Source organism: Hylobates moloch, unplaced genomic scaffold (assembly GCF_009828535.3).
Source record: "Hylobates moloch isolate HMO894 unplaced genomic scaffold, HMol_V3 SCAFFOLD_6, whole genome shotgun sequence".
In the NCBI taxonomy this organism is placed as follows: Eukaryota; Metazoa; Chordata; class Mammalia; order Primates; family Hylobatidae; genus Hylobates; species Hylobates moloch.
In genome coordinates this window covers 67,246,804-67,273,748 of record NW_026652281.1, presented here as the reverse complement: position 1 = coordinate 67,273,748, position 26,945 = coordinate 67,246,804, and the positions used below count along the sequence as shown (strand labels likewise).

Genomic DNA, 26,945 nt, shown 5'->3' with positions numbered 1-26,945 from the left:
TCCTAAGCCAAAAGAACAAAGCTGGAGGCATCACGCTACCTGACTTCAAACTATACTACAAGGCTACAGTAACCAAAACAGCATGGTACTGGTACCACAACAGAGATATAGATCAATGGAACAGAACAGAGCCCTCAGAAATAATGTTGCATATCTGCAACCATCCGATCTTTGACAGACCTGACAAAAACAAGCAATGGGGCAAGGATTCCGTATTTAATAAATGGTGCTGGGAAAACTGGCTAGCCATATGTAGAAAACTGAGACTGGATCCCTTCCTTACACCTTATGCAAAAATTAATTCAAGATGGATTAAAGACTTACTTACATGTTAGACCTAAAACCATAAAAACCCTAGAAGAAAACCTAGGCAATACCATTCAGGACATGGGCATGGGCAAGGCTCTTCAGTCTTAAACATGTAGCTTCCAACGTCATCTTGAGAACTGATATTCAGCCAGTGGAAGGAGAAAGAACAGGGAGGATATATGTTTGTGGCTTTTATGTGAGGCAGGCCTTGCATTGGCACATACTCTTCTGCCTAAATCTGATTATAAGCAGAACGCATTCCGATGGTCACACCTTACTGCATGGGGGCTAACAAATGTCTGCTTGTTTTTCAAGGAATAGAAAGAAATGTTTAGTGAATACCTAGCAGTCTGTTGCCAGAGATGGTTTTTGTTGTTTCAATTCCATTGTACATTCTTCTTAGCATTTAAAAAATTATTTGAACTTTTGAACAGGCAATATCTTCACATACTTTAAAAGTTTAAAAATGTGAAAAGTTTCACAGTAAAATGTTTGCTTATCATTCCTGCCCCACATCTGCTCAGATCCCACTAGGTAATCATGGTTATTACTTTGTCATGTATACTTCCAGAAACCTTTTGTTTAAAAAAGCAAATATGAAATATATATATATATATATATATATATGAAATCTCTTCCCTCCTTATTACTTAGATGGAGCCATAATGTACCCAGTACTTTGTACTTGGCTGTTTTCCCTTAGTAGTATAAGATAGTTATTTTAAATTTTGTATTATTCAGTCTCAATGACAAGGTGGCATTCCCAGCTTCAGGGAATTTCTAATCTAATCTGGTCAAGGTATAATCTACTAGTAAGGAGGAAGAGATACAAGTAGTGGAAGCTTTTGTACTAAAAAATACTTACCTGTTACTCACTCTATAACTCAATACCACGATTAGAGCAAATGAGTAATACCTTTATAAGTCAAATTAGATTTTTAGAAAACTGCTTTAGGGAATTAGGCTTGCTAAGATAATTCTTGGCATTTAAGTCACGTAATTAAGGGAATAGAAAATGGTTTGTGTTAGGAAATAGATCTTTGACTACATTTTTGCATGACTTTCTGATGCACTAAGTACATTTTAGTGGTCAATGTTCTCTACATTAAATGGCTTTTGGTAAACCCATATGTTTGGAGTATTAATGGTTGTATTTCTAATTTGTTACCCTGGCCCAAATGATGAAGTAATAGAATGTTGCATATTTCCTTCCACTTAACATTTAATTTGTGTTAATGAAACCAAATGTCACTTTTAACTCTGGAACGTCTAAAATGAGCTACACTGGGAAGCCCTCTGTATTCTTTGTGGTTTCCCATGTTCCATGAGCCACCAACCGAGTGTTCACTTGCAGTCACTCTGGTTTACTCAGCCCCCGGGGATGCATTACTGCTTGGAAATGGGAAGGGAGAGTAGCAGGTGGTGCGTAATTGTGAGCTGTGTTTGCTTGGGACTGACCTGGTGCCCCTTTCCTCTGCCGGGTTGAATGAGAGTTTAAAAGAGGAACTGCTGCTGCTAAGAACAAAATGAACCCAAGTGCCTCTTACCCAACTGTCGGTCCCGACTGTCAGTGCATAGGGATTAACTAACATCCAGGAACTTTTAGCTGACCTCTGCTTTGTTCTTCAACATTAGGACCTTCAATGAGCTCTAGACCTGCACAAACGACCTGCAGCAAATGGCAGCTTTCATTTGGGCTGAGAAAGAGGAATATTGGAGAGAATGAGGAGAAGGAGATAAATATCTTTTCTTTTTTGGCCCTTCCTGCTTTATCTTTCTCCATCTTTATGCCTTTATTAATGAGGATTTTCCAAATATCGCTCTTCAAAAATGCCATAAGAAGACTTCATTTCCTGTGGTTTTAATGTCATAAAATATCTCCTTATGTGAAATAACTAGATATGCTGGATCAAGCATAACAAATATCCCTTTAGGACATTGCTGAATCTGTATTTAAAACAAGGGAAAAACTGAGGGAACAGATGGAAAAAGGAACTGGAAATGGAAGTGAATTGACTGCTGCAGCTGCCCTCTGGGCTCCTGCAGATCTTGGTAATCAAAAGGATTGGGGTTCAATTGCCTTGTGGGAGACAGGAGACAGGAGACAGGGTCTTGGGTCCATTTAAGTTAGAGATACCATAGTAACTTGAGACACTCAAAGGACTGTGGTCTCAGTAGAGAGGTGACAAATACGTCTCGACCTATTCTTACCTGAGGAAAATGTTTCTAAGAATTCTTAACCACAGGCCCTCCCTCATAGATTTTCAGTTTCAGTTTATACTCTGTGTGGTCTGGCAATTTCCAAGCTGTGAAACTTACTTAAAACAGTCTGATGGTACTCACATAAATCACCAAGTTAAAAAAATACAAAATAGAATAAAAAATATGAGCATAGAAAATAAATACTATCAAAAGGGCTCAGATTGATTTAAAAAGGAACCACAGACAATTCTTTAAGACTGAATGGACTAAAGAACTCATTCATTTAACCAAAAACCATCTCTGCCACAAAAACTATTGAAATTAAAAAAAGAATGACTTAACTAAGAATGGATCTTATACTCCAAAAAGAAGGAAAGAAAAAACAACAACAACAAAGCAGGATATGGGTTAAACAAGAATAGAAGAAATAACTGAAATGCAAGATAATACCTGAAGAAATTACCTAGAATGCAGCATAGGGTGGCAATGTCAGGCCTTCAGTGTTGCTTCTCTGGATTTTTGAAACAGCTTTCTAACTGGTATTCCTGACACTGTCCTTATGTGCATCCAAACTATTAGCCTTGGATCCCAGCTCCTGCGGTCACATTTTCAAACCTTCACCCTCCATTTTCCACTAATCTTTTATAGACAATAGCTAATCGTTTACTCAATAGCTACCCCCAGGAAATCCTCCCTGATCCTAAAACTGCATTTGTTCATTAGATACTCCTGGCCTGTGTTCCCATTGTACCTAGATCATAACCCAGTTATGATCTTATTACATTGTTATCATTAATGCTTTTTTAAAAGTTTTACTATTCATCACTAGAGTGTAAATTATTTGTAGACTAGCAAAGCTCTCTTGTTAACAATTATAGCCCTAATGTCTACCACTTTGTACAATTAGTACTTTGTAAGCACTCAGTAATTGTTCGTTGAATGTAAGAATGAATGTTGTATGTGAAAGGTGAAGCTGTATAGGTCTAATGATGCTGAGATCCTAGGAAAGGGCCTATGGTTCATGTTTCTGACAGGAGATTATTTAGGTGGTTCGTTTAGCCATTTCACATGACCAGTGTGTTAATGTCTGAATTTAATTTACTTGTTCTGTGTCGTCTTTAAAGCCAAACTTCAGTAGAACGAAACCAAACAAAAAATACACCCCCAGCAGTTTGTATTTCAGCTCCCCACCCCCACCAGATAACATTTTTTAAACATTTTATGTTGGTGGGTACATAGTAGGTCTATATATTAAGGGTGTATGAGATATTTGATGCAGGCATACAATGTATAATAATCGTATCAGGGTAAATGGGGTATCCATCACCTCAAGCATTTATCATTTCTTTATGTTACAGATATTCCCATTATACTCTTCTAGTTATTTTTAAATGTACGATAAATTGTTGGCTGTAGTCACCCTGTTGCACTCTCAAATACTAGATCTTATTTAATATATCTAACTATACAAAATTATCTTAAGTTTGAATTATAGAGGCATTTTCACAGTACCAACCAGTAGGTACTGACTCCATCACTGACAATAGCTATAGGTCACACTCTGTGTTTCTGAGTGACAGCCACACATTGTAGATACTCACGTCACCACCTAGTTTATCTTCAAATGTGAAGGACTCCAGTGACACTCACATTTAGTCCTTGCATTTTTGGTAGTAAAGATGAATCTTTGTCATCCCCAGGACCTCGTCTTTTTGTTTGTTCAGTAGATGGAATGAAATGACTCAGGTGCCTTCTTTCAGTTAATTTAAGTTGTATAGTAAGATCAACCGTAGAATACTATCAGGTATCTTGGAATAATATCTTTATCATCATCCAGTTGATGATGCTTCTTCCAGTTTTGTTTCCTGTTGCTATCACTCCATTTCACATTAATTGCACTAAAATAATAATTCTTTATTGTGTGGCCTGACATACTGTTTTATTACAATTATTTGGAAGGTCTTGTTACTACTGCACATTAAAGAACAATTCTAAGGTATGTGAATTGTTTAATTTTTAAAAATGTAGTCATTCTTGCTTATTTCCATTCTGATCTTCGTATAGGAGTTAAAGATGGAATTATAGCTAACTGCAGTGATGAGAAATTTGTGGTGAACAGTGCCACATACCCTTTCACTCTCTCCCTGCCCATTTAGACCTCCATAATTATTAATAGTTACAGTGTGCTTTCTCAATGCAACCTACTGTCCAGTCTCAGCACAGCGAGTACTTCAGATCATTACTGCTTGTCAGGTTTAGCACTCAAGATCCCAGGACTAGCTTTTCTTGTATAATTCCCACTTGTTCACTTTGCACAAAATACCTGTTTACATATCTATGCCCTAAGGTTTGTCCACACATAGTTATTTCTGAGCTCATATTTTGGATGCTATTTATCCCTCTTCCATGCTGTTCTTTGTGGTGTCTACGGAACAAAATTTGTAACGATGTGGTAACAGTAAACATTTATGAGTGGTTGTCATGATGTAGCAGGTACTATGTTAAGTACCTGACATGTATTATTTCATTGAATTCTTGTACTAACACTAAGAGTTAGGGCCCATTGCTCTTCTCATTTTATAGATGGAGAAACTAGGGCAAGGCTAAATAATTGGTAAATGGCAGAGCCTGGGTTTGAATCAACCTCTGAGGTAGTCCTTAAAGGAGGTTGGGTTAAAACCAAACTGATTGATAGTGAATATACTGCTTTTGCCTGTGTTGGCACTAGGCTAGAATAAAAACCTTTTCCTTTATGTTTTCCCAGATTCCAACCAACTTGGCCTAACCTTTCAAGTCTCTAAGAAATTTATAGTTTTATATCTATTAAAAAAATCTTCTGGTAGACTTCATAAATATGACTTAGATTTTTATTAAACTCTTGCTCGTATCTTTCTATATCTCAGAAAACCTTTAATTTTTGAGACAGTAGCTATTTGTGTAGGCTGTCTTATACGTTCACAGATGGCATTATTTTATCAGTCCTCAAACCATCTGTAGCATCAACTTAGTCTATTCCAATTGGTGTCATCTTTCATTTATGCAGGAGTGAGTTATTAAAGTAAAACTTTATATTTGTATAACATTTTGGGTAAATGTTAGAGTAAAACATTGGTTTATTTTATCACAACAACCCTTTGCAAAGAAAATTTATTTTTTCCAGCTCATCTTGATTTACTTTATATGTAGTCTTCAGAATGAAATTGAATCAAATAACTGTTTATTGAGCACAAATTGTTATCCTGAAATGTAGGGATAAGAAATGACCCCTGTGTTCACGGAATTTACAGTCTTGTAGGAAAGACAGTGAAGTAGTAAATTCCCATTGAAGAAGAAATACAATTATGATTACCATTATGAGAAGAGAAAAGATGGTAGTATGGGAAATGATAGTAAAGGGATTAAGTCTGGTCTAGTGAATCTAGAAAGGCCTTTCAGAGGAAGAGAGGGTAGGAGTTCACCAGACAAAGTGTAGCTGGTGGGTGGTAGGGAAGAGGAAAATAACCTTGTAGGCAAAGTAAGCAGCAAATGAGAAAGCCTCCATGTCAGAGAGCTTGGTGTAACTAAGTCATTGAAAGATACGCAGTCTGACTGGAACTTAGAGTAGGAGGAGGAGAGTGACACATGATCTCAGGGGAGACCCGACAGCTAAACAGGCATCAGTTGTTTTTTAGGACAATTAAAGATTCTCGATTTCAACCTAAGATCAATGGCAAGTCATGGATGGGTTTAAAGCAGAGATATGACATGAACAGATTTGGGCTTTAGGAAAACCACTCAGGCTGCAGTGTGGAGAATGAGTTGGAAAAAGGGACGGAAGTGGGGAGGAAAGTTAGGAGGTTGTTTCAATATGATTTTGACTTAGACTATAGTAGTGGCAGTAGAGCTGGAGAGTGGTGCATGGATTACAGAGTCCACCCTGCTGAGAATGGAAGAGCCAGCCCTTGTGTGTACAAAGCTCTGTCTTGCTCTCCTGCATCATACTAACGAATGGTCCTTCTGCATACAAGAGTATGAGCCAGAGAAAAATGGAACAAAAATGAGGCCTGAAGTTAGTATAGAAGCTCTGTATTATGAAAAGGCATGATTTCACAGGTAGTTAAGGATAATAAAGACAAAAGCACTCAACTAAATCGAAAGTCCTCAGTCTGATTGTAATCTAGCCAGGATCCTGATCTAAGATTTGCTCTTCATATCAGTGTGTATGATGTCAACAGAATTTTGAGAGACAGCATGTTTATTCAGTGGCTGATGCCTCCTTTCCCCCAAAACATCAGTTCATTCTTTCATCCACTTGTTTATTTATTCATTCATTCATTTACAAACACTTCAAATCCTTACTGAGGACTTACTACTCACCAGACATGTTTACTTATCTTAGTTTTTAATACTACAGATGGCCATTATCCCTAGTGTGGGCCTTTGATGTTTATAGGTACTTCATGGACCACATCTCATTGAGGATACATTTAGTCCATCAGGTTTCCGTTTTAAGTTGACTCATCACTTAAGGTGTAGCCGTTGGTAAAATCCCGCAACCCTGATCTTCTATGTATCTGAATGTCATATCCTCTGCACTTTCTATTGCTACTCCCCAATCTTTGGTCAGGGTCAATATGTTTAATTCAATTCATTCAAACAGTTGGTCAGTTCAGCCATCACCACCACCACTAAGTCGTCTTGTTGGTCATTGTTGAACTATTATATTAGCCAAGGTAATGCAAGCTATCAGCAAACAAATTCTCCATCTAAGTGGCTTAACTACATTAGAAGTTTATTTCTTGCTAATATAAGTTCAGTTGGTAACAGTTCCGGGAATGGTGGATTTTCTGCTCCACTGTCGACTCAGGCTGATGGAGTTACCATGCGGCTCACAAGCTTGCCTAGCTGGCAAAGGGGATTAGGTGAATGTGAAAGCTTATTCAGGAAGTTTTTATGGGTCAGGGCTGGAGGTGGCTTACATCATTCCCACCCATGCTTCAGAATTCAGGTACATGGCCATACCTAACTACAGGGGAGACTGGGAAATGTGGTCTTTGTGTTTGCTTGGTGAGCCTGTCTTTGTCAAACCCAGCTAGTGAATTTCCTTCTATGATACCTGCTCTTTGATTCAGATAATAATAAGAGGCATGGAAGGACCAGATATATTGTTGTAGGGCTTTTTCCTTAGTTCAGCTAAAGACCGGGGTTGGGGGAGGGTGGTCTTTATCACACAGCCATGTAAAATTAGGCCCGCAGACAATTCGAAGGAGGAGAAAAATAGAATTTATTGGGCGAAAAGCAATAAAAAGGGAAACAAGGACTCTCCACCAAGACAGAGCGAGAATCTTGCTAGTATGCTTCCCGCCTCACAGACTGTAATCCCAGGTTCCACCCAGGAGGAGTGGGGGCCAGGCTCCTCCCTGCTGCCAAAGGCATGAACTTCTGTGTCTCCACCCCAGTGCACCCTCCTCTCAATGCATACACCCATTGGAGTTTTGTCAGGGAGCCCTTCCCACCTGACTGTCTCACTATGAAGGAGGAGTTTCCTTTGTGCCTAGTAAGTGGCTGTGTCACATTCCTGGGCATTAGAGTGGGAAATGTCTACATTCTGAATTCCTAACATACCTGATTATTGCTATTACTCTTTTCTCACAGGGAAATAAATGCCCGGCTTGATGCTGTATCTGAAGTTCTCCATTCAGAATCTAGTGTGTTTGGTCAGATAGAAAATCATCTACGTAAATTGCCCGACATAGAGAGAGGACTCTGTAGCATTTATCACAAAAAAGTAAGTGTGATAGAAATCTATTAAAGCTGACAGTGTTCTTCAGCTTGAGGACACTATATATTAAAAGAAAACTTTTGAGAGCTCTATTGTTATTTTATTTTGTAAAGTCTTACAAATAGCATGCGAGAGTAGCTGAATCCTCAGAAATTTTAATAGTACAATTTAGAGTTATTCCAATTTTTCCATTGTAGAGAATAAAGTTTTCTCATGTGCCTTAACTACAGCAACATAGAGGCCCTTCTATTATAATATAGGGTATTCTCCTGTTTCATCCTGAAAGTACAGACTATTATCAAAATAGGAAATTTATGTAGACTTGTTATTTTAGAAAAAAAAAAAAAAACCTTACTTCTTTTGATCTTAGAACAAATTATTTCTTAAACTAAGGAAAAATCTGCTAGTATAACATCTGTGGTGGTAATTAGTATGCAAACAAGCTTGGATATTGAAGGTGAGTAAAGGATTATTTTGATTTTTATCACTTAAGCTTTACAGTTTGAGTCATAGCAAAAATGAGTCATTTTCCACAGTTAGGGAAATAATTTAGGTTATCTTCAAAATATGCCTAAAATTAAAAAAATTATTAATATTTTTAAATGATAAAAAACACTATAAACTCTTTATGGTGTTTTACTTTTTGCAGAAGTCATTCACATACCTTATACTCTTTGTTCCTTATCAAAACTTTATGACATTGAGAAGTTAGTATTTTTATTACCTTCTTACTAATAAGAAATTATATCTAATGTTATGTGTGTGTGTGTGTGTGTGTGTGTGTGTGTGTGTGTGTGTGTATATATATGTATATATATAAAATGCTGCAACCACTTGAATTACCCTGGCTAATATGATGATGCTGAGAGGTTTAGTAACTTGCTAGTAACAGAATCTGTATTTAGACCCAGGATTCTTGACTGTGTTTTCATTGGCTGTGTCTTTTGGACCCTATCGTGTTTGATGTAGTTATCTTGACTGCCATTTTTTTTTTCTCGTTGCCACTTTTCATAAGCAAATTTTATTTTTCCTCCAAATGTAACTCCTTGCCAATTTAATAATTTTACTGTAAAACCGTTTTTATGTGCCTAAATTTTTATTTTATTTTATTTTATTTTTGAGACAGAGTTTTACTCTCGTCACCCAGGCTGGAGTGCAATGGCGTGATCTCGGCTCACTGCAACCTCTACCTCCTAGGTTTAATCGATTCTTCTGTCTCAGCCTCCTAAGTAGCTGGGGTTACAGGCACCCGCCACTATGCCCGGCTAATTTTCGTGTTTTTAGTAGAGACGGGGTTTCACCACATTGGCCAGGCTAGTATCGAACTCCTGACCTCAGGTGATCCACCCACCTTGGCCTCCCAAAGTGCTGGGATTATAGGCATGAGCCACCGCGCCCAGCCAATATGCCTAAATTTTAGTTGTGACCAATTTTTCATTAGTATTTCTATATTTTTCATCCCCTTTTACCCCTACAGAGTTTTACTAGAATGGTAAGTACTGCTTCTAAGAATACTTGAGGTGCCCAAGAGGACTTACATAACTGTTTTACATGCTTCAGCTAAATTTGAAAACAATGCACAAGCCAGAATTGGAAATACTGATCCTGGGGAGAAAGATACATGAGTTGGTTATGGGGTCAGGGGAGCCTATTGCATCATTATTGGGTACACCATGTTATTGTTTTGCTGGCAATAGCAGAAGCTGTGCTGATAGTCGCAAGTTTTATGGTAGACCTTTTTGAAGTTGCAATGTGGGTGCCAAACCATTTGTTGTTTTGTATCCTTAGCTCAGAGCCTGAAAATTGGTGCATATTAACCTTCTTTAAACAACAGATCTCCAGGCACCTTGCCTTAACTACTTCAAAGGATTCACTGACAGTTGTCAGAGATTTGAAAACAGAAGCAAAGCTGAAAATCTTTCAGTGGCTACTCAAATGAACAAAGTCAAAGTGTCCATGGCATCAAGATGGCAGCATCAGTTCATGGGGCTGTGATTTCTATTCCACCTTCCTGCCTTTTTGTAAACCTTACTTTGATGTTTGTATTGCACAGGGTTTGTGTATTTATAAAAGTTTCAAAACTCAGTATGCAGTGCAAGAATGACTTATTTTGGAATTTCAAAATATATTTTACTAAAGGAACTTATAACTCACTTGAAAGCCATTCCTTGTTGCTGTTTTAGTGTTTGTTTGCACAAGAATGTACCTAAAGATTAGTTTTAAGGGTGAAGAGTAGAAATGATCTGGTAACAAACCAACTTCAGGAAAGCTGAATGCTTTAAACCAGTGTTTTATGGATTAGTTGGCTGGCTCTATGAACACACCGTCAGACATATGTCTGTTCTTTATTATTAGATTACTCTAAATAAGCTTCTACTGTGTACACCACATAGTGGGTGATGTCTTGGGTACAGATTGTGCCAATTATGTGAAATTCATAAAATGAGAAGGAACACTGGATGTTGTGGGAAGTGGTTAGCATAGGCTGTATGGTTTTGTGGAAAGTGCCGTGGAATATGTACCAATAGGTGTTTTTATGGTGATAATGGTAGAGGATCTCAAGTGAGCTGATTCTGGTGTAACATACACATTTCTTCTTCTTCTTCTTCTTTTTTTTTTTGAAACAAGATCTCAGTGTGTCAACCAGGCTGGAATGCAGTGGTGCGACCACAGCTCACTACAGCTTCAGCCTCCAGCCTTCTGAGTAGTTGGGACAATGGCACGTGCCACCATGCCCAGCTATTTTTTTTTTTTTTTTTTGTATTTTTTTGTAGAGACAAGGTGTTGCCATGTTGCCCAGGCTGGTCTCCAACTCCTGGGTTCAAGAGATCCTCCCACCTTGGACTCCCAGTGTGCTGGGATTACAGGTGTGAGCCACTGTGCTTAGCCTAAAATAAACATTTCTTTTGATGGCAAAATGTTAAATTCAAATCTTGTAAATAGTGCTAGTCACAGGAACCCATACTAACTTTGCTCAAGAACTGTTTTGTAAGAAATTCTTAAGTAACTGCCAAGGCTGGTGAACACATTTAAAGGATAATCACACTTAGCAAATGTTGAGGAGAGTGTTTTCAGAATTTTCTAGGTGAAAATCGTTTTTTAGCTAGGCAGGAATAAGCCCAAAGCCGCATGTTCAGTGTGGCACTTAAGCTGGGGTCCTTGCCATCCTGTGTCCAGTGAGGCCCTGCCTCCATACTTGTGGGTCTGTGCTCAAGCTCTCCCAGTGAGACAGCTGCTGCCAGAAGTAAGGCGGAACTCCTGGAGAGTGAATTCAGGGGCAGCCACTTACCCATCCTCAGCTTTCTTGCAGCTTCTTTTGAGTTCTTTTGCTTAAGAAACTTGAGAACAACCTGCTGCCTGTGGCTTTCAACATGATTGTAAAGCACTACTGGTTTTCACCTTGCTTCTGTTGCTGACTTAACTTTACATTATGTCTCAGCTTGGAAAATTAATCATTTTCTTGGGATTACAATAATCACAAGAGGTTAATATTCAAAATTATATTGAAAATGTCTATATTTGGTTCTTTACTTTTGTTAAAAGGTATCGTTAATTGACTAGTGGCCAAAAAGCTTCCAGGTTTCACATTTATGTACAGTCCAGCTTCCTGTATGGGGTGGGGAGGGGGTCTTTCTGGAGAAAAGTGCCTCGTGATACACTTAGAATTCAACATTTGCTCAGTTGGACCTAACTTCTTATTTTTTTATGTAATTTACTTCACCCTTTGTGGTTAGTAATTACCTTTTTGAATATGTTCTTAGCCTTAATCTATTTCATGTATACTATTTATTATGTGCCTTATTAGTTTACCCCTAAATTGTTTTCTTATCTCCAGACAGTTCTTTTCAGCCAACATTCTATCAGTTTTATTTTCCTGAGCTGTCTTCTAGAGCCTTCTAACTGGATCCAGTCTGGACTGGTTGTCCCCATATCTGTTGTATAGTACTATCTTAGATTCCCTTTACTTCCCTTGAGTTGAATCTTTTATTTTCTATATTCCATGTCTTCCTCTTGGTTTATTTCTTCATTTTGGTGGAGTATATCCTCTAGAACCTTCCTGAGAAAGCATATTGGAAGTAAATCTTTTGAAACATTCATGTCTGAAAGTGTTTTTTTTGTTGTTGTTGTTGTTACTACCTTCACATTTGATTGGTAGTTTGGATTGGTATAAAATTCTAGGTTTTAGATGACTTCATTATCTTTACTTCCTCTTCTGTTGAATTTTTCATTTCTACTATTATACCTTAATTTCCAAAAATTTTTGTTTTCTCGTTCTCCAAATGTTTTTTCTTTTTAAAAGTAGCATCTTGTTTCATGGTTGTAGTATCTTCTATTTCATGGAAGATATTATTAATATTTTTAGAAGTTCCCTAGCAGGGCAGAATCCATATTGGTACACAAGTCTTTTTGGATTCTTGATGTAAATTGTGTCTCAGTTTTCCTTAAGGACAGTTTAAAATTCAGGTACCTTGAGTCTTTTAAGTCAATTACTATTTATCTGTTTACTTTATAGCTTCTAACATATTGCTGTTGTCCTCTTTTCTAGTGTGTTTTTTTTCCTTTTTTTTTTTTTGAGACGGAGTCTTGCTCTGTTGCCCAGGCAGGAGTGCAGTGGCACGATCTCGGCTCACTGCAATCTCTGCCTTCCGGGTTCAAGCGATTCTCCTGCCTCAGCCACCTGAGTCGCTGGGATCACAGGCGAGTGCCACCACACCTGGCTGATTTTTGTATTTTTAGTAGAGATGGGGTTTCACCATGTTGGTAGGGCTGGTCTCGAACTCCTGACCTCGTGATCTGCCTGCTTCAGCCTCCCAAAGTGCTGGGATTACAGGCGTGAGTCACTGCGTCCAGCTGGTTTTATGCCTTTTTAAACAATCTCTTAACTGTTGTTTCAAGATGGAGAGAAATTAGATGCCTGTGTTTAACCCACTCTGTTTACCAGAAGCTATGATGTAAAAATTATTCATGTTCATGTTAAAAAAAAAAAAAACTACAGTAGTATGCAAGGGTATACAGTAAAGGGTAAAAAGTCTCTCTCTGCCACCCCTCCATACCTACTACCCAGAGATAACCAGAGTAAGTCACATGTGTTACCTCCTAAAATTTTTATTGGTATTTAGATTTTTTATTTATATAGAATAATGTATATCATTTAAAGAATCACAAAGAAAGTGTTACCATGTAAATACATAAAAATATATACATATATGGTATATGATATAAACATACTATATATATTCAATGTATGTTGAAATTATGTAGTTCTATACTGATACAAACAGATCTTAATTTTCTTTTAGCTGTTTCATAGTAACACACTGCATGAGTTTTTCCTAATAAGATCCCAACTGATGGATATTTATTCCTTATTCATCTTTTTAAATTATAAGCAGCGCTACTATGAATATTCAGACACACATGTTTTTCACTATTTGTTAGTCTATTTTTAGATAAATTATTTAAAGTGATGCTTAGTCAAAGAGTTATATGCACTTTTTTTATTATGAAGACATGCCAAGTTGTTTTTCAAAAAGGTTAGTCCTCTGCTAATAGTATATAAAAGTGTCTTTTTTTCTTTTACATCCTTTTACATGGTTATTGTGAAGCTTTTAAATCTTTGACATTCTGATAAGTGAAAAATGCTATCCTGCATTTCTAATTTGCTTGTCTTTATATATGAAGATAATCGTGTACATACTTGCTGTTCTCTTTCCATGAGCTGCATATTCAGTTTGTTTAGCCATTGTTCTTTGGATTATTCATCTTTTTCATGTCAATTTGTAAGAGCCTATTATGTTTGGGAGAATTTTGCCTTGTGTCTGTTATGTCTTACAGATATTATCCTTCACATTTTTCAGCTTGTTTAACCTATTTTTGCTATATGGTTTATGTTATTTTAAAATGAAAAAATACTAAACAAGTATTGGCTTTGTTTTCATTAGCTAAAATTATTTCCTTTATACCTTTAAAATATTACATAGTATTTAACCTCATTTAGAAAATATCAGTGATATTTTATTTCAACTAACTAGTTAATAGAAAATTTAGACTTTCCTCAATTCTGATTCTAACTTTTAAAGGATCACTAATTAAACTTCATTTTCATGTATCTTATGCTATTTCATAAAAAAATTTCTATTTTCAGTGTTCTACCCAAGAGTTCTTCTTGATTGTCAAAACTTTATATCACCTAAAGTCAGAATTTCAAGCAATAATACCTGCTGTTAATTCCCACATTCAATCAGACTTGCTCCGGACCATTATTTTAGAAATTCCTGAACTCCTCAGTCCAGTGGAGCATTACTTAAAGATACTCAATGAACAAGCTGCCAAGTAAGTACCAGACCCTGAATTCTTCCTTTTCACCAGTCAGTATAATTCAGTGCATTTGCCATTTGATTTGTGGATTCTTAATCTTTACTAGAATAATAATAGACGTTGCATGAGTACATATATAATTAGAAATGTGATTGGACCCTAAAGGTGTTACATTACAGCTGGAATACTTGCTATCTAAAATTTAGGCAGTTTACCATTGGGATAGATATAGTACTCCCCCACATATCAGATGATGGAAAGGTAAAACACAGGCAAAGCCAAGCAGTAGTAGTTTATTAACCCCAAAATGAGTGTCAGATATCTTATACTCATTTCCTATATTTCCAGAGATGTCTTTATATTTAGAATCTGTAAAAGCCAAGTTATCCTTTAAAAGGTAGTTATTTTATAACGTATTGCACAAAACATTCTATATAAATGAAATAGGATTTGACATTTCCATTTGTCTTTGTTTTCTGCATAGGCAAACTACAAATAATTTATCTCTTGGTTTTACCATGGGAATCATGAACTTAAAAAGCAGAAATGATATTAGGGTAATTTTGACCATCCTCAGAGAAGTTAAAAAACAAACCCATAAGTGGTTAGTGACAATTGGAACCACATTTCTCTGACTTCCAGTGCTTTCCTCTTTCATCACACTATGAAAAATAAGCGATAACTGCTGTAGTTAATAAACTTCGAATATGTATTTGCATTTTTTGATTTTTTAGAGTTGGGGATAAAACTGAATTATTTAAAGATCTTTCTGACTTCCCTTCAATAAAAAAGAGGAAGGATGAAATTCAAGGTGTTATTGACGAGATCCGAATGCATTTGCAAGAAATACGAAGAATACTAAAAAATCCTTCTGCACAATATGTGACAGTATCAGGACAGGAGGTAATGTCAAACTTACTTTTATTTTCTATTAGTTTTCCTCTAGTAGAAAAGCTATTTTAAAATGTAAATAAAAATCTGAGGATAGGATATGTATTATCTTTTCCAATTTTCTGTTTTGTTCCTTGGAAATATGTTGTAATAACTTGTTTTGATAAGAATTATTTTAATGATGGTGTTTTATTAGTCTCTTGTGAAAGTAATGCAACTTAATGTTATATGTGTATTAGCGTTATCTGTTGAAATTATATTATAGAAAATCTCAATTACTATGAATAGCAACTTATAGAATTCATTTGTTCTAAATCCAGGAAAGAGAAGTTAGTCTTTGATCCCTACCTTACAGATGATGAAATGATACAAAGCCTGTGTTGATTGGCTCATACAGTGATTAAACAGTGGGGCTTCCTCCTAAAGTTAAGAGTATAGCTGCTAAAAAAAAACAAGTCTAGAGTGAAAAACTACAGTTAGTGAGTCTTCTATAAAATTATGGTACTGTTTAGAATGTGTTTCTTGGGGGTGTGTACTTCTGTTTAAAGTTTGATAGTAATGTCTGAATGAGAACCAGAAAAGGAAGAAGTATGCCTTTAAATATGGTTGTACTTTTCAATCCTATTCTGAGTCTTGAGGTGTGCTACTCCTATATCTTATGTTTAATAAAATATGAAGATTCAAACTGAGGGAGTTTGAGAAATTCTGTTTTATTAAAATACCAAATTAGGAAACTTATGGTTAACTTCTATAGAATGAGCATTTTATTCAGGATTTTTAAAAAATAGATATTTTTCTGGTGGGGAAGAACTTAATTTCAAATCAAATTTTTAAACATTTACATTGTTTTGTGTGTTTTGCCAAAAGATTGTTGAATGTATAGTTATTTGAAATAAGAAGCTCTACATTAATTGAGAATGTTCATTAAAATGTTTATTAGTCTTGTGTTATTTCTTAGATTTACCCATTAAGTCAACCTGTCTTCTGAACTAAAATTATTAAGATATTATACTCAGCAGACATTCACAATGCCACATGGAGCTCTATATAACAGAAAAATGATTTGACAATATTTATACTTATGTTTATTGTCTGAACAGACAAATACCAAATGTTTAATTGTAACTCTTGTTTTTACTATGCAGTCATGACCTTGCAAAGTGAAAACTGGCCTAAAGGCCACTATTCTGGCTATTGGTTTAAAATCAGATGATCAACACTGCTTTAGTTACTTTAATAAAAGATATGTAGTAGAAAAGTGGCTGCCTTTTCTACTACATATTTTTTTTTTTTTTTACAGTGGAGAAAGCTAACTGTAAGTGCCAGTTCTACCATTTACATGCTATATGACCATGGAAGAGTTACCTCTGTTATAAGACTATTATGGAGACCAATTAAGTTAAAATACATGGAAGTGCGTTTTAATCATAAAGTGCTATGCTTATACTACTCATATAATAACAATAATAGTAATACAGTTACCATTTATCAAGTACTTGTTAAAGTCTAGAACGGTGGTAGGTGCCTACATATATTATTTAATTCTTGTAACAATGCCAAAAAGGGTCATTCCAGTTTTGTTGGAAATAAAACCGAGGTTTGGAGTAGTTAGATAAGTTACCCAAGGTCCGAAGCACAAATCCAGCCCAATTCTGCCAGACTCTAGTCTTTCTATTATATTAATATCAGTATTTCATTCCATTTATTAATTCCAAATATTAACACAAGGATTCTCAACACCATGGATTTTATCTGACAAAATCTAGATATTTTAGAGCTCATAGTATTCAAAATAAAATAAAGTTTAAGTCTTGGAAAGACGGTCCTGGATTCATTTGGCAGTTTTTGAGTAAAAATGAGAGAAAATTATCAGGAATTCATAAGAGGTAATAGACCAGTTATTCATTATGAATGTGACATTGAGGTTTAAGAAAAAGTACAGCATGGAGATCAACTAATTGTATTAAAAATTATTAGGAAGATCAGTTATCTTTTATCTTTACTAGGTTAAGTTGATGAATTTGAGGAACAAAGTTTCTTCATTATTAATAGTAAGATGGATTCTTGTTGGTTTTTAATAATCTCCTCTAGGATTTTAGTAGAATGTTAATACAAAATTGCTTTCAGAAAACCTTTTGAAAATTAATAATTATATTCATTGGAACTCCAAAGGAATTCTAAATATTCAAAATTGTTTTAATCAAATTCTGTTTTAAAAAAGACTACAGTGGCTCACACCTGTAATCCCAACACTTTGGGAGGCCAAGGCAGGAGGATCGCTTGAGCTCCAGAGTTCAAGACCTGCTTGGGCAACATAGCGAGACACCATCCCTAAAATATAAAATTAGTCAGGCATAGTGGAATGTGTCTATGCTCCCTGCTACTCGGGAGACTAAGGTAGAGAATCACTTGAGCCTGACAGGCTGAAGTTGCTGTGACCCGTGGTTGTGCCACTGTATTCCAGCCTGGGCAACGGAGAGAAACCCTGTCTCAAAAAAAAAAAAAAAAAAAAAAAAAAAAAAAAAAAAGGACTAATGGTATTCTCAAATTATTTAGAGGTACTTAAAGGACTAGGAACAGACTCCATCAAATATGATTATCTCTGAGAAGTGAGGGAGGCAGAGGGGAAAACCCTTATTTTACATTTATTGGTGCTTCTTTATGCCTTTCTGTTCTGACATTTTATTTCTATACATATGGCTTTTGTAATAACCTTAAAAGACCCATTATAGCAGCCCCACGTGATCCATGTGATGGTATGTGGATCTTGTTATTTTTACTAAAATTAGATAAATGTGCCAGTCTGTTAATCCAGTGTTATTTTGACAACATTCATTTTTCACCTCTTCCCAGCTTTTATATACTCATTAGAATACTAAAGCCTTGTTGTGTGATGCCTTATTGTGTCTGACTATGTAAGTATTGGCTTAGAAGAAATTAATGAAAGCAGAAACTTTATATTTTTATGTAATAATGTACATACATTATTATGTATTATCTAATGAGTGTATGTATGAATGTGTGTGTGTATGTATGAATTGTGTGTATGTAATGAAAGCAGAAGTTTACATAGTGTACTGCTTCTGTTACAGTCTCTATCATATTTTATGAATATGGACCAATTATCTCTTAACCTTGAATGAAATATGGAATGGAAATGGGGCAATATTTACATTGGGGGCAGTACTGATAAGTGTTATTATTATTACTAAGGGAAAAAGAAAAATCTTGGAAAAAATCTTTAGAAAGAGTTTTATTAATTGACAGCATGCAGCATATCCAAATACCTGTTTACTTTGTATAAAATGTGGAAAATAATCTGTTAAATCTGAGTACTTTTTACTTAGATTTAAAATATAGTAAAAAAAATCCTTAAATTAAGAGAATGAAAGTGGGGGAGTGGAGGAATGGGTTAAGTGTGGTGCTGGAGAAAACAGCAGTTTCTGGAGTGAGAATTTCGGCAAACCTAGCAATGTTGCCAGCCCAGTGATACCACAGGCTATATAGATTGAGTAACAATATCTGACATTTAACTAAGACAGAATTGGGTCCCAGGAGAAGAATATGAGAGATTGCTTATAATGAATCAAGGCAGACTACTCACATCAACACCTAATAAACAAAGTCAGGAACTGTAGAGCAGGAAAAGTTGCTATGAGAGCTTTCTAAGATTACTGGAATGTGTGCTATTTTTCTATGTCAGTTTTCTTTTCTTTAGTAATAAAATTCTTAAACCAAAGGCCTACCTGTTCATTCTTAGAATGTTTGAAAAAAAGAATAGCTAGGAAAAAAATATTGTATCTCATCGTCAGTATAGAAGAGAAGAAAAGCTAGCAGATGACAACTCTGAGGAGGAACCCAGCCTGAAACCCCGAGGACTGCTGAGTGGGGAAAAGGGACACTCAGGATCAATCCAAGGACCAGACCCTGTCTGAGGATGTGACCAGAGGGGTTTAACTTGTGCTTTGCTGACTCTCGCGGTTTCCCCCCCTGCATTGGCACTGTATTGGCTCTGTATATGGTGGCCCACTGTAGCGATTGTGGTCCTAGAGTAGAACTTTTGATACTTAGAGATTGAATAGTTGTGGTCCAAACTGTTCCCAAGGTGCTCCTTCTTCAAAATGTCCACGATCCCTTAGCCACTAACTCCTGTGGAGCTCTGTGTTAGTCATTATGCATCTGGATGTGTCCTTCCCAAATATCAGTGATCCAGTCAGTCTGTTCCTGAATTTTGCTGTTTGCCTTTAGCATAGCTTTTTCCAGAATTATTTTACAAAAAAGCCAACATTTCTTTTGGTAGAACACTTTAAAACAGCAGAATTATTTAGCACAGTTTAAAAGTGATTTTATCTTTCCCATTAATGATATTTTTTGTGGTTTTTCAAAAGTTACTTTTTGTAGCCAAAGGAGGCTTGTTAGACTCTTAACTATTTAAGTGGGTGTGGCAGATTTGAAACTGTATTAATTCTCTATACATGAGGGCATCACTAGTTCAAAACAGTTTTCTAAGGATGAAATTTTTTAGATTAGCCACTAATTCTTAATATAATTAATGTAAAAGCTACAGTGTTTCTATTAATGGGAAAAATAAATTCAAGAACCATGTTGATACTGTTATTAATATGAACATTATAAATACCTGAAGTTATGTGCATATAATAAAACTGATAAATGTGAAAAAGTTCTCATAGTTCTCTCAAAATTATAACCACACAGCTTCTGGGTTCCATTCTGCTAGAAATTTATTTAAATGAATCATTGAATTCGTTTTTTTGCTTTTGTTTTTGTTTTTTATTAAGACAGAGTCTTGCTCTGTCGTCCAGGCTGGAGTGCAGTGGCGCGATCTCGGCTCACTGCAACCTCCACCTCCTGGATTTAAGTGATTCTCCTGCCTCAGCTTCCCGAGTAGCTGGGATTACAAGTGCCTGCCACCACGCCTGGCTAATTTTTGTATTATTAGTAGAAATAGGGTTTCACCACGTTGGCCAGGCTGGTCTTAAACTCCTGACCTCCGGTAATCTGTCCGCCTCAGCCTCCCAAAGTGCTGGGATTACAGGTGTGAGCCATCGTGCCCAGCCTGAATTTGGTTGTAATAATACAGGAATGCAAGCACACTGAGAAGAGATAATATATAACCAAGGCTAAAAATGAATGATGTGATAGAACTTCACTTGCTTCCTGGCTGATTTCAGAGAACCTTATTTGCAGAGCACAGTTGGATCTATAAAGATGTTATGAATGTAAATTAAAATGACAGGAGATATTATCTCACCCCAGTTAAAATGGCTTTTATCCAAAAGACAGGCAATAACAAATGTTGATAAGGATGTGGAGAAAAGGAAACTCTCGTACACTGTTGGTGGGAATGTAAATTAATACTACCACCACCACTGTGGAGAACAGTTTGGAGGTCCCTCAAAAAAAAAAAAAAAAAAAAGAGCTACCATATGATCCAGCAATCCCACTGCTATGTATATATCCCAAAGAAAGGAAATTAGTATATTAAAGAGATATCTGCACTGCAGTGTTTATTGCAGCACTATTCACAACAGCTAAGATTTGGAAGCAAACTGTCCATCAACAGACAAATGGGTAAAGAAACTGTAGTACGTATTCACAATGGAGTACTATTCAGCCATAAAAAAGAATGAGATCCTGTCATTTGCAACAACATGGATGGATTATGGAGGTCATTATGTTAAGGGAAATAAGCCAGGTGCAGAAAGACAAACTTTGCATGTTGTCACTTACTTGTGGGAGCTAAAAATTAAAACAATTGAACTCACGGAGATACAGAATAGAATGATGGTTACCAGAAACTGGTAGTGGTAGTGGGGGTGGAGGGGATGAGGGGATGATTAATGGATACAAAAAACCCAGAAAGAATGAATAAAACCTAGTATTGATAACACAACGTGGTAATTATAATCAGTAATAATTTAATTGTACATTTTTAAATAAAAGTATAATTGGATTATTTGTAGCACAAAAGATAAATGCTTGAGGTGATGGATACCCCATTTACCCTGATGTGATTATTATGCATTGTATGTCTGTATCAAACTATCTCATGTAACCAATAAATATATACAACTACCATGTACCCACAAAAATAAAAAAAAGATATTATGGTTCATGTAAGTGAAAACTTAAAACTCTCATATGGGAAGAAATACTTTCTTCTCTTTATAGTTAGGAAAGTCAGTGCTTTCCTGTGAAGATACTTTTAGAGGATTTCGGTTCCTTGGATAAACACTACCTAAAAATCCTCTGTGTTCAGAATAGGGGAGGATCATATCTCAGACTGGTGTAATATCTAGTAATTGAATATTTTAAAATTTTATATACTTAGAAATTCAATCTTTTATGAGTAATAGAATTCTTAAGATAAGTGAGTATTAATAAATGAAAGAGGTGGTTAATGAAAAAGCCATCAGAGTATACATATAACAATATTAGAAACATGAAAGCCCAAGTATTACAAATGTTTTATGCAATACAAATTGTACTTTGTCCCAAGTAGTGAACCCTTAATTAATAATATTTGTCTGTATTGACATATATACAGTCTGGAAAAGATACTGGACTTATCTTGAGTTAAACAATATATAATAAATTGTTATACCACAATTTGGGGAAAGCTTTAAAATATATAATGGTTACTCATCTAAATATCTGTTTATTTGTATTTGTTTTAGTTTATGATAGAAATAAAGAACTCTGCTGTATCTTGTATACCAACTGATTGGGTAAAGGTTGGAAGGTAGGTTTAAAATAAATTTTTTTCTTATAATGCATTATGATGACATCTGTATATCTATGTGCTATTGGGCTCATAGTAGCCACATTCTTGAAATTAAAAGCAATTCTTTTTATTTTATTTTTTTTCTTATAGAACTTTTTTTTTTTTTTTTTTTGGAGGGGATGTAGTCTTGCTCTGTCACCCAGGCTGGAGTGTAGTGGTATGATCTCAGCTCACTGCAACCTCCGCCTACCTGATTCAAGGGATTCTTGTGCCTCAGCCTCCCGAGTAGCTGGGACCACAGGCGGGCACTACCACCTCTGGCTAATTTTTGTATTTTTAGTAGAGACGGGGTTTCACCCTGTTGGCCAGGCTGGTCTCCAACTGCTGACCTCAGGTGATTCACCCACCTCAGCCTCCCAAAGTGCTGGGATTACAGGCGTGAGCCACTGTGCCCTGCCCTTTGTTACGGAACTTTTAACCAAGGAGATCATTATTTTTAACTCTTTATCATTGATTTTAAAACATTTTTCAAAAGGGTATCTTATTTTTACACATTTGTTTTCTTGTTTTGTAAATTATTGCTTTATTTTTATAGCACAGGGTACACATGGAAGAAAAGTTGAGGAACCTTCAATTGTAAGATTAATTTAGTTGCTTTTACTTCATGATGAATGCTATGCCTGACATTTCTTTTAAGAAGCTGCAGTTTCATCTTCTACCTCACTGAGCTCCACATTTCTTTATTCTTAATGCCTTCCTTGGCACATAATTATTATAATTCTTTACATCTTTTTTTGTAACCCAGATCATGAATTGATGAAAATAAATTAATCAAAAACAAATTTAGAGAACCACATTGGGACTCTGCCTTTTCTCCTTGGTTAGACCCTAATCTCCAAGAGAGGACTCATTTAAAGACAAGGTATTAGGGAAGTATATACAGCTGTGAGTAGTATCCTTTGTGGAATATTTATTAGTACTGTTATCAATAAGTTGCACAAACATGAGATGAAAATGGTACATTTGTCTAAGATGGTAGAAGAGGGACTAGTAGCTGGTAATAGTGTACAGGCACTCTGTTTTAAGGATGAAGGGAAATTTTGACATAACGTGTGAATGATTGTTAATTTATTACGTATATAATATATGTAATACATATATACAAAAATATATAATAATACAAATTATATATATATATTTGTTTGTTTGTTTTTAAGACGGAGTCTCTTTTTGTCACCCAGGCTGGAGTGTAGTGGTGCAATCCCGGCCCACTGCAACCTCCGCCTCCCGGGTTCAAATGATTCTGCTGCCTCAGCCTCCCAAGTAGCTGGGATTACAGGCACCTGCCACCACAGAAGGCTAATTTTTTTTGTATTTTAGTAGAGATGGGGTTTCACCATGTTGGCCAGGCTGGTCTCGAACTCAAGTGATCCACCTGCCTTGGCCTCCCAGTAATTTATTATTTTAACTTAAAAAGAAAATGTTTATTATCCATTGCCACATCATCAGATGTTGAAGGCACAGGCATGGATTTCTTTCATTCTAATACCATCTTTTTTTTTTAAATGCTACCAGACGCTGTACTTTAGATTTGAGTATTGTTGATTATAGAGGATGTTTTCTCTTTTTGCAGGCATTCTTTCTTTATCTGTTTTTGTCCTATACCACAGCCAATGAATGAAATATGCATTATGAAGAGAAATTACCAAAAACCATGTTAGTCTATCTACAACAATAACCGAAATATCTCCCTAAATGAGTTTTTCCAGAAGATAAAGCTTTGATAAATATGTTGGCATAGAAGTCTAGATGATATATAATTTTAAAGCAACAAGCAAGGCATAAATCAGTGACACCATCTTTCAGATGTTCAGTAATGTAAATTGAATCGACAGATAAGATAGTTAGGGAAAGGTTCATTGCAGTTTATCTGTTTGGCCATAGGGTTTTTACAGAGATGGGTTAGAACATCAGGAGTCAGATTTTGAATGCAAAAGGCCCACCCCTAATCCAGCAACTTGGCAAATTAAAGTGCAACAGTGTGTTACAAGAGTTGGGGAGCAAAAAAATACCAGACATCTTGACCTTTTCTTCTTGAAGACTTATCATCATAATGGCAGCATTAACAGCAACGGCAACCACCACCACCACCATCACCACCATAAAAGAACTAATTTTTATTGAATATTTATAGGCGCTCTCCTAAGTGTTATCTGTTTGATCCTGTCAACAGTACTTATGAGGTAGATCTTATTATCCCCATTTCATAGATGAGGAAAGTGATATTTAGAGAAGGTCTGTTCCATTTGCCCCAAATCACATAGCTAGTAAGTAAGTGGCAGGACCAGAGCCTCGACCTGGCTTCTCTGGGGACCCATGGCATCCCATGTTGTGCTGTAGCTACTGAACAGAGAGCAGAGATGATACTGAAGCCCAGATGGGGAGCATGTGGTATTTCTTCCCATCCAGAGCCACTGTGAATCTGCACAGATACAGTATCCTGTATCCAGTATCTCTTTCTTAATTGCCTCCTGAATTAATGCATTGCTATTCTTTGTAATGCTTTTTTTTCTTTTTTCACTGAAATACTTCAGTCATACAGAAAAGCCCATAAAACAAAGAATAATACAACCTTCACCAATGTATCTACCTCCCAGCTTTGTCTTATTTTCTTTTACCATACATGCTTCTGATCTTTTTTAAAGAGCATTTTCACTTAGTATAATTTAAAGAAAAAACTTTTTGCCTATGAAATAAAAGTTCTAAACTGACTTTGCCATATGGGTATAATTTGAAGTGCATTTTAAAAGGCTTCCTGAGCAAAGTCATATTCTTTGGAATCAGTAGAGTTCAGGACCATAATTAAAGAATGTTCTTCTGTTTACAGCTGTTTACTTTCAAGATTCATCAGAGAATAATAAATAACTACTTTAATTTTCTAAAGTGATGGCATTTCAGATTTTTTACTAACCTTGATTTCCTATTTGTGTTCTTTCCCCTCTTCTAGCACAAAAGCTGTGAGCCGCTTTCACTCTCCTTTTATTGTAGAAAATTACAGACATCTGAATCAGCTCCGGGAGCAGCTAGTCCTTGACTGCAGTGCTGAATGGCTTGATTTTCTAGAGTGAGTTTATAATGAAAAATATAATCTGACTTTTTGCTATCAGAAACAGACTGGAAAAATCTTTCTATCAAAAAGAAAATAGAGATGACAGCTTGTGACCCACCATAAAATAGTTGAGTACATGTGTTCTCTGATTTTCTTTCTTTTTTTTTTTCCTTTTTTTTTTTGATACTGAGTCTTACTTTGTCACCTAGGCTGGAGTGCCATGGCACGATCTCGGCTCACTGCATCCTCCACGTCTCAAGTTCAAGCAATTCTCTGTGCCTCAGCCTCCTGAGTAGCTGGGATTACAGGCACCCATCACTACACCCAGCTAATTTTTGTATTTTTAGTAGAGACAGGGTTTTGCCATGTTGGCCAGGCTGATGTTGTACTCCTGACCTCAAGTGATCCGCCTGCCTCGGCCTCCCAAAGTGCTGGGATTACAGGCTTGAGCCACTGTACCCAGCCCGAAAGAAATTCTTAAAATCTACTGAAAGTTAAGATGACCCTCTATATACCCTTCACCTAGGTTCATCACATGTTAGCATTTGCCACATTTGCTTTTTATCTCTCATGTATTCTTTTTTCTGAAACCTTTGGAAGTAAGTTTTAGACATCGTAACACTTTACCCCGAAATACTTACGCCTACGTCTTTAAAAATAAGGACATTTTACTATATAATCTTAACACCATTTATTGTTACATCTAAAAAAATGTAACATTAATTTTTTTTTTTTTTTTTTTTTGAGATGGAGTCTCACTCTGTCACCCAGGCTGGAGTGCGGTGGCACAATCTCGGCTCACTGCAAGCTCCGCCTCCCGAGTTCATGCCATTCTCCCACCTCAGCCTCCCGAGTAGCTGGGACTACAGGCGCACACCGCCATGCCCTGCTCATTTTTTTTTTTTTTTTTTTTGTATTTTTAATAGAGATGGGGTTTCACTGTGTTAGCCAGGATGATCTCAATCTCCTGACCTTGTGATCTGCCCACCTCAGCCTCCCAAAGTGCTGGGATTACAGGCATGACCCACCGCGCCGGCCAAAAAATTAACATTAACTTATGAATATATTTGAATTTCTTGAATTTTCCCAATGTCCCCCCCCCCCCCCCGCTTTAGAATTTAAAATGAAAGACCTAATCAACATTTACATGTTGCATTTGGTAATTATGCTTCTTTAGTCTATTTGAACCTAGAATTGTCTGCCACCTTTTTTGTTTTTTTACCATGGTATTTTTTGAAGAGTCCTTGCCGTTGTCTCAAAGAATGCCTCATATTCTGGATTTATTGATAGTCGTGTGTTCATTTTAAGTCATGGTGTGCTGGCCAATGGTTAACAGCCAGCTCTTTGGAAGGACAGTCATGTTTGTAGAGTTTGCTGATTTCTGAAGTGTAAACACTCCCACCAGGGCTGATGTCAAGCTACCACTGGACTGGAGTTGGGAAGAGATGTACACAGTTGATCTTCATGAATCCATAGGAGCCAGCTCTAGGCCACCACTGGTCTGAGTACTTTATATATAAACTCATTATTTTTCACGTGACCCCTGTAAGGCTAAGTATCATACCCAACTTACAAATGAATAAAGTGAGATGCAGAAATAAGAAATTAAT

General features: G+C 36.2%; 1 protein-coding gene across 1 annotated transcript in view; it reads left to right on the top strand.

The window, feature by feature from the left end:
- MSH3 (mutS homolog 3) overlaps nucleotides 1-26,945 on the top strand; it is a 226,955-nt gene that overhangs the window by 99,053 nt on the left and 100,957 nt on the right. Inside the window, exons 13-17 of the mRNA XM_058440757.1 lie at nucleotides 8,146-8,278; nucleotides 14,418-14,605; nucleotides 15,325-15,493; nucleotides 22,180-22,244; nucleotides 25,234-25,350. Of these exons, the coding sequence (XP_058296740.1) occupies nucleotides 8,146-8,278; nucleotides 14,418-14,605; nucleotides 15,325-15,493; nucleotides 22,180-22,244; nucleotides 25,234-25,350 (672 nt within the window). The remainder of the gene's footprint in view (nucleotides 1-8,145; nucleotides 8,279-14,417; nucleotides 14,606-15,324; nucleotides 15,494-22,179; nucleotides 22,245-25,233; nucleotides 25,351-26,945) is intronic.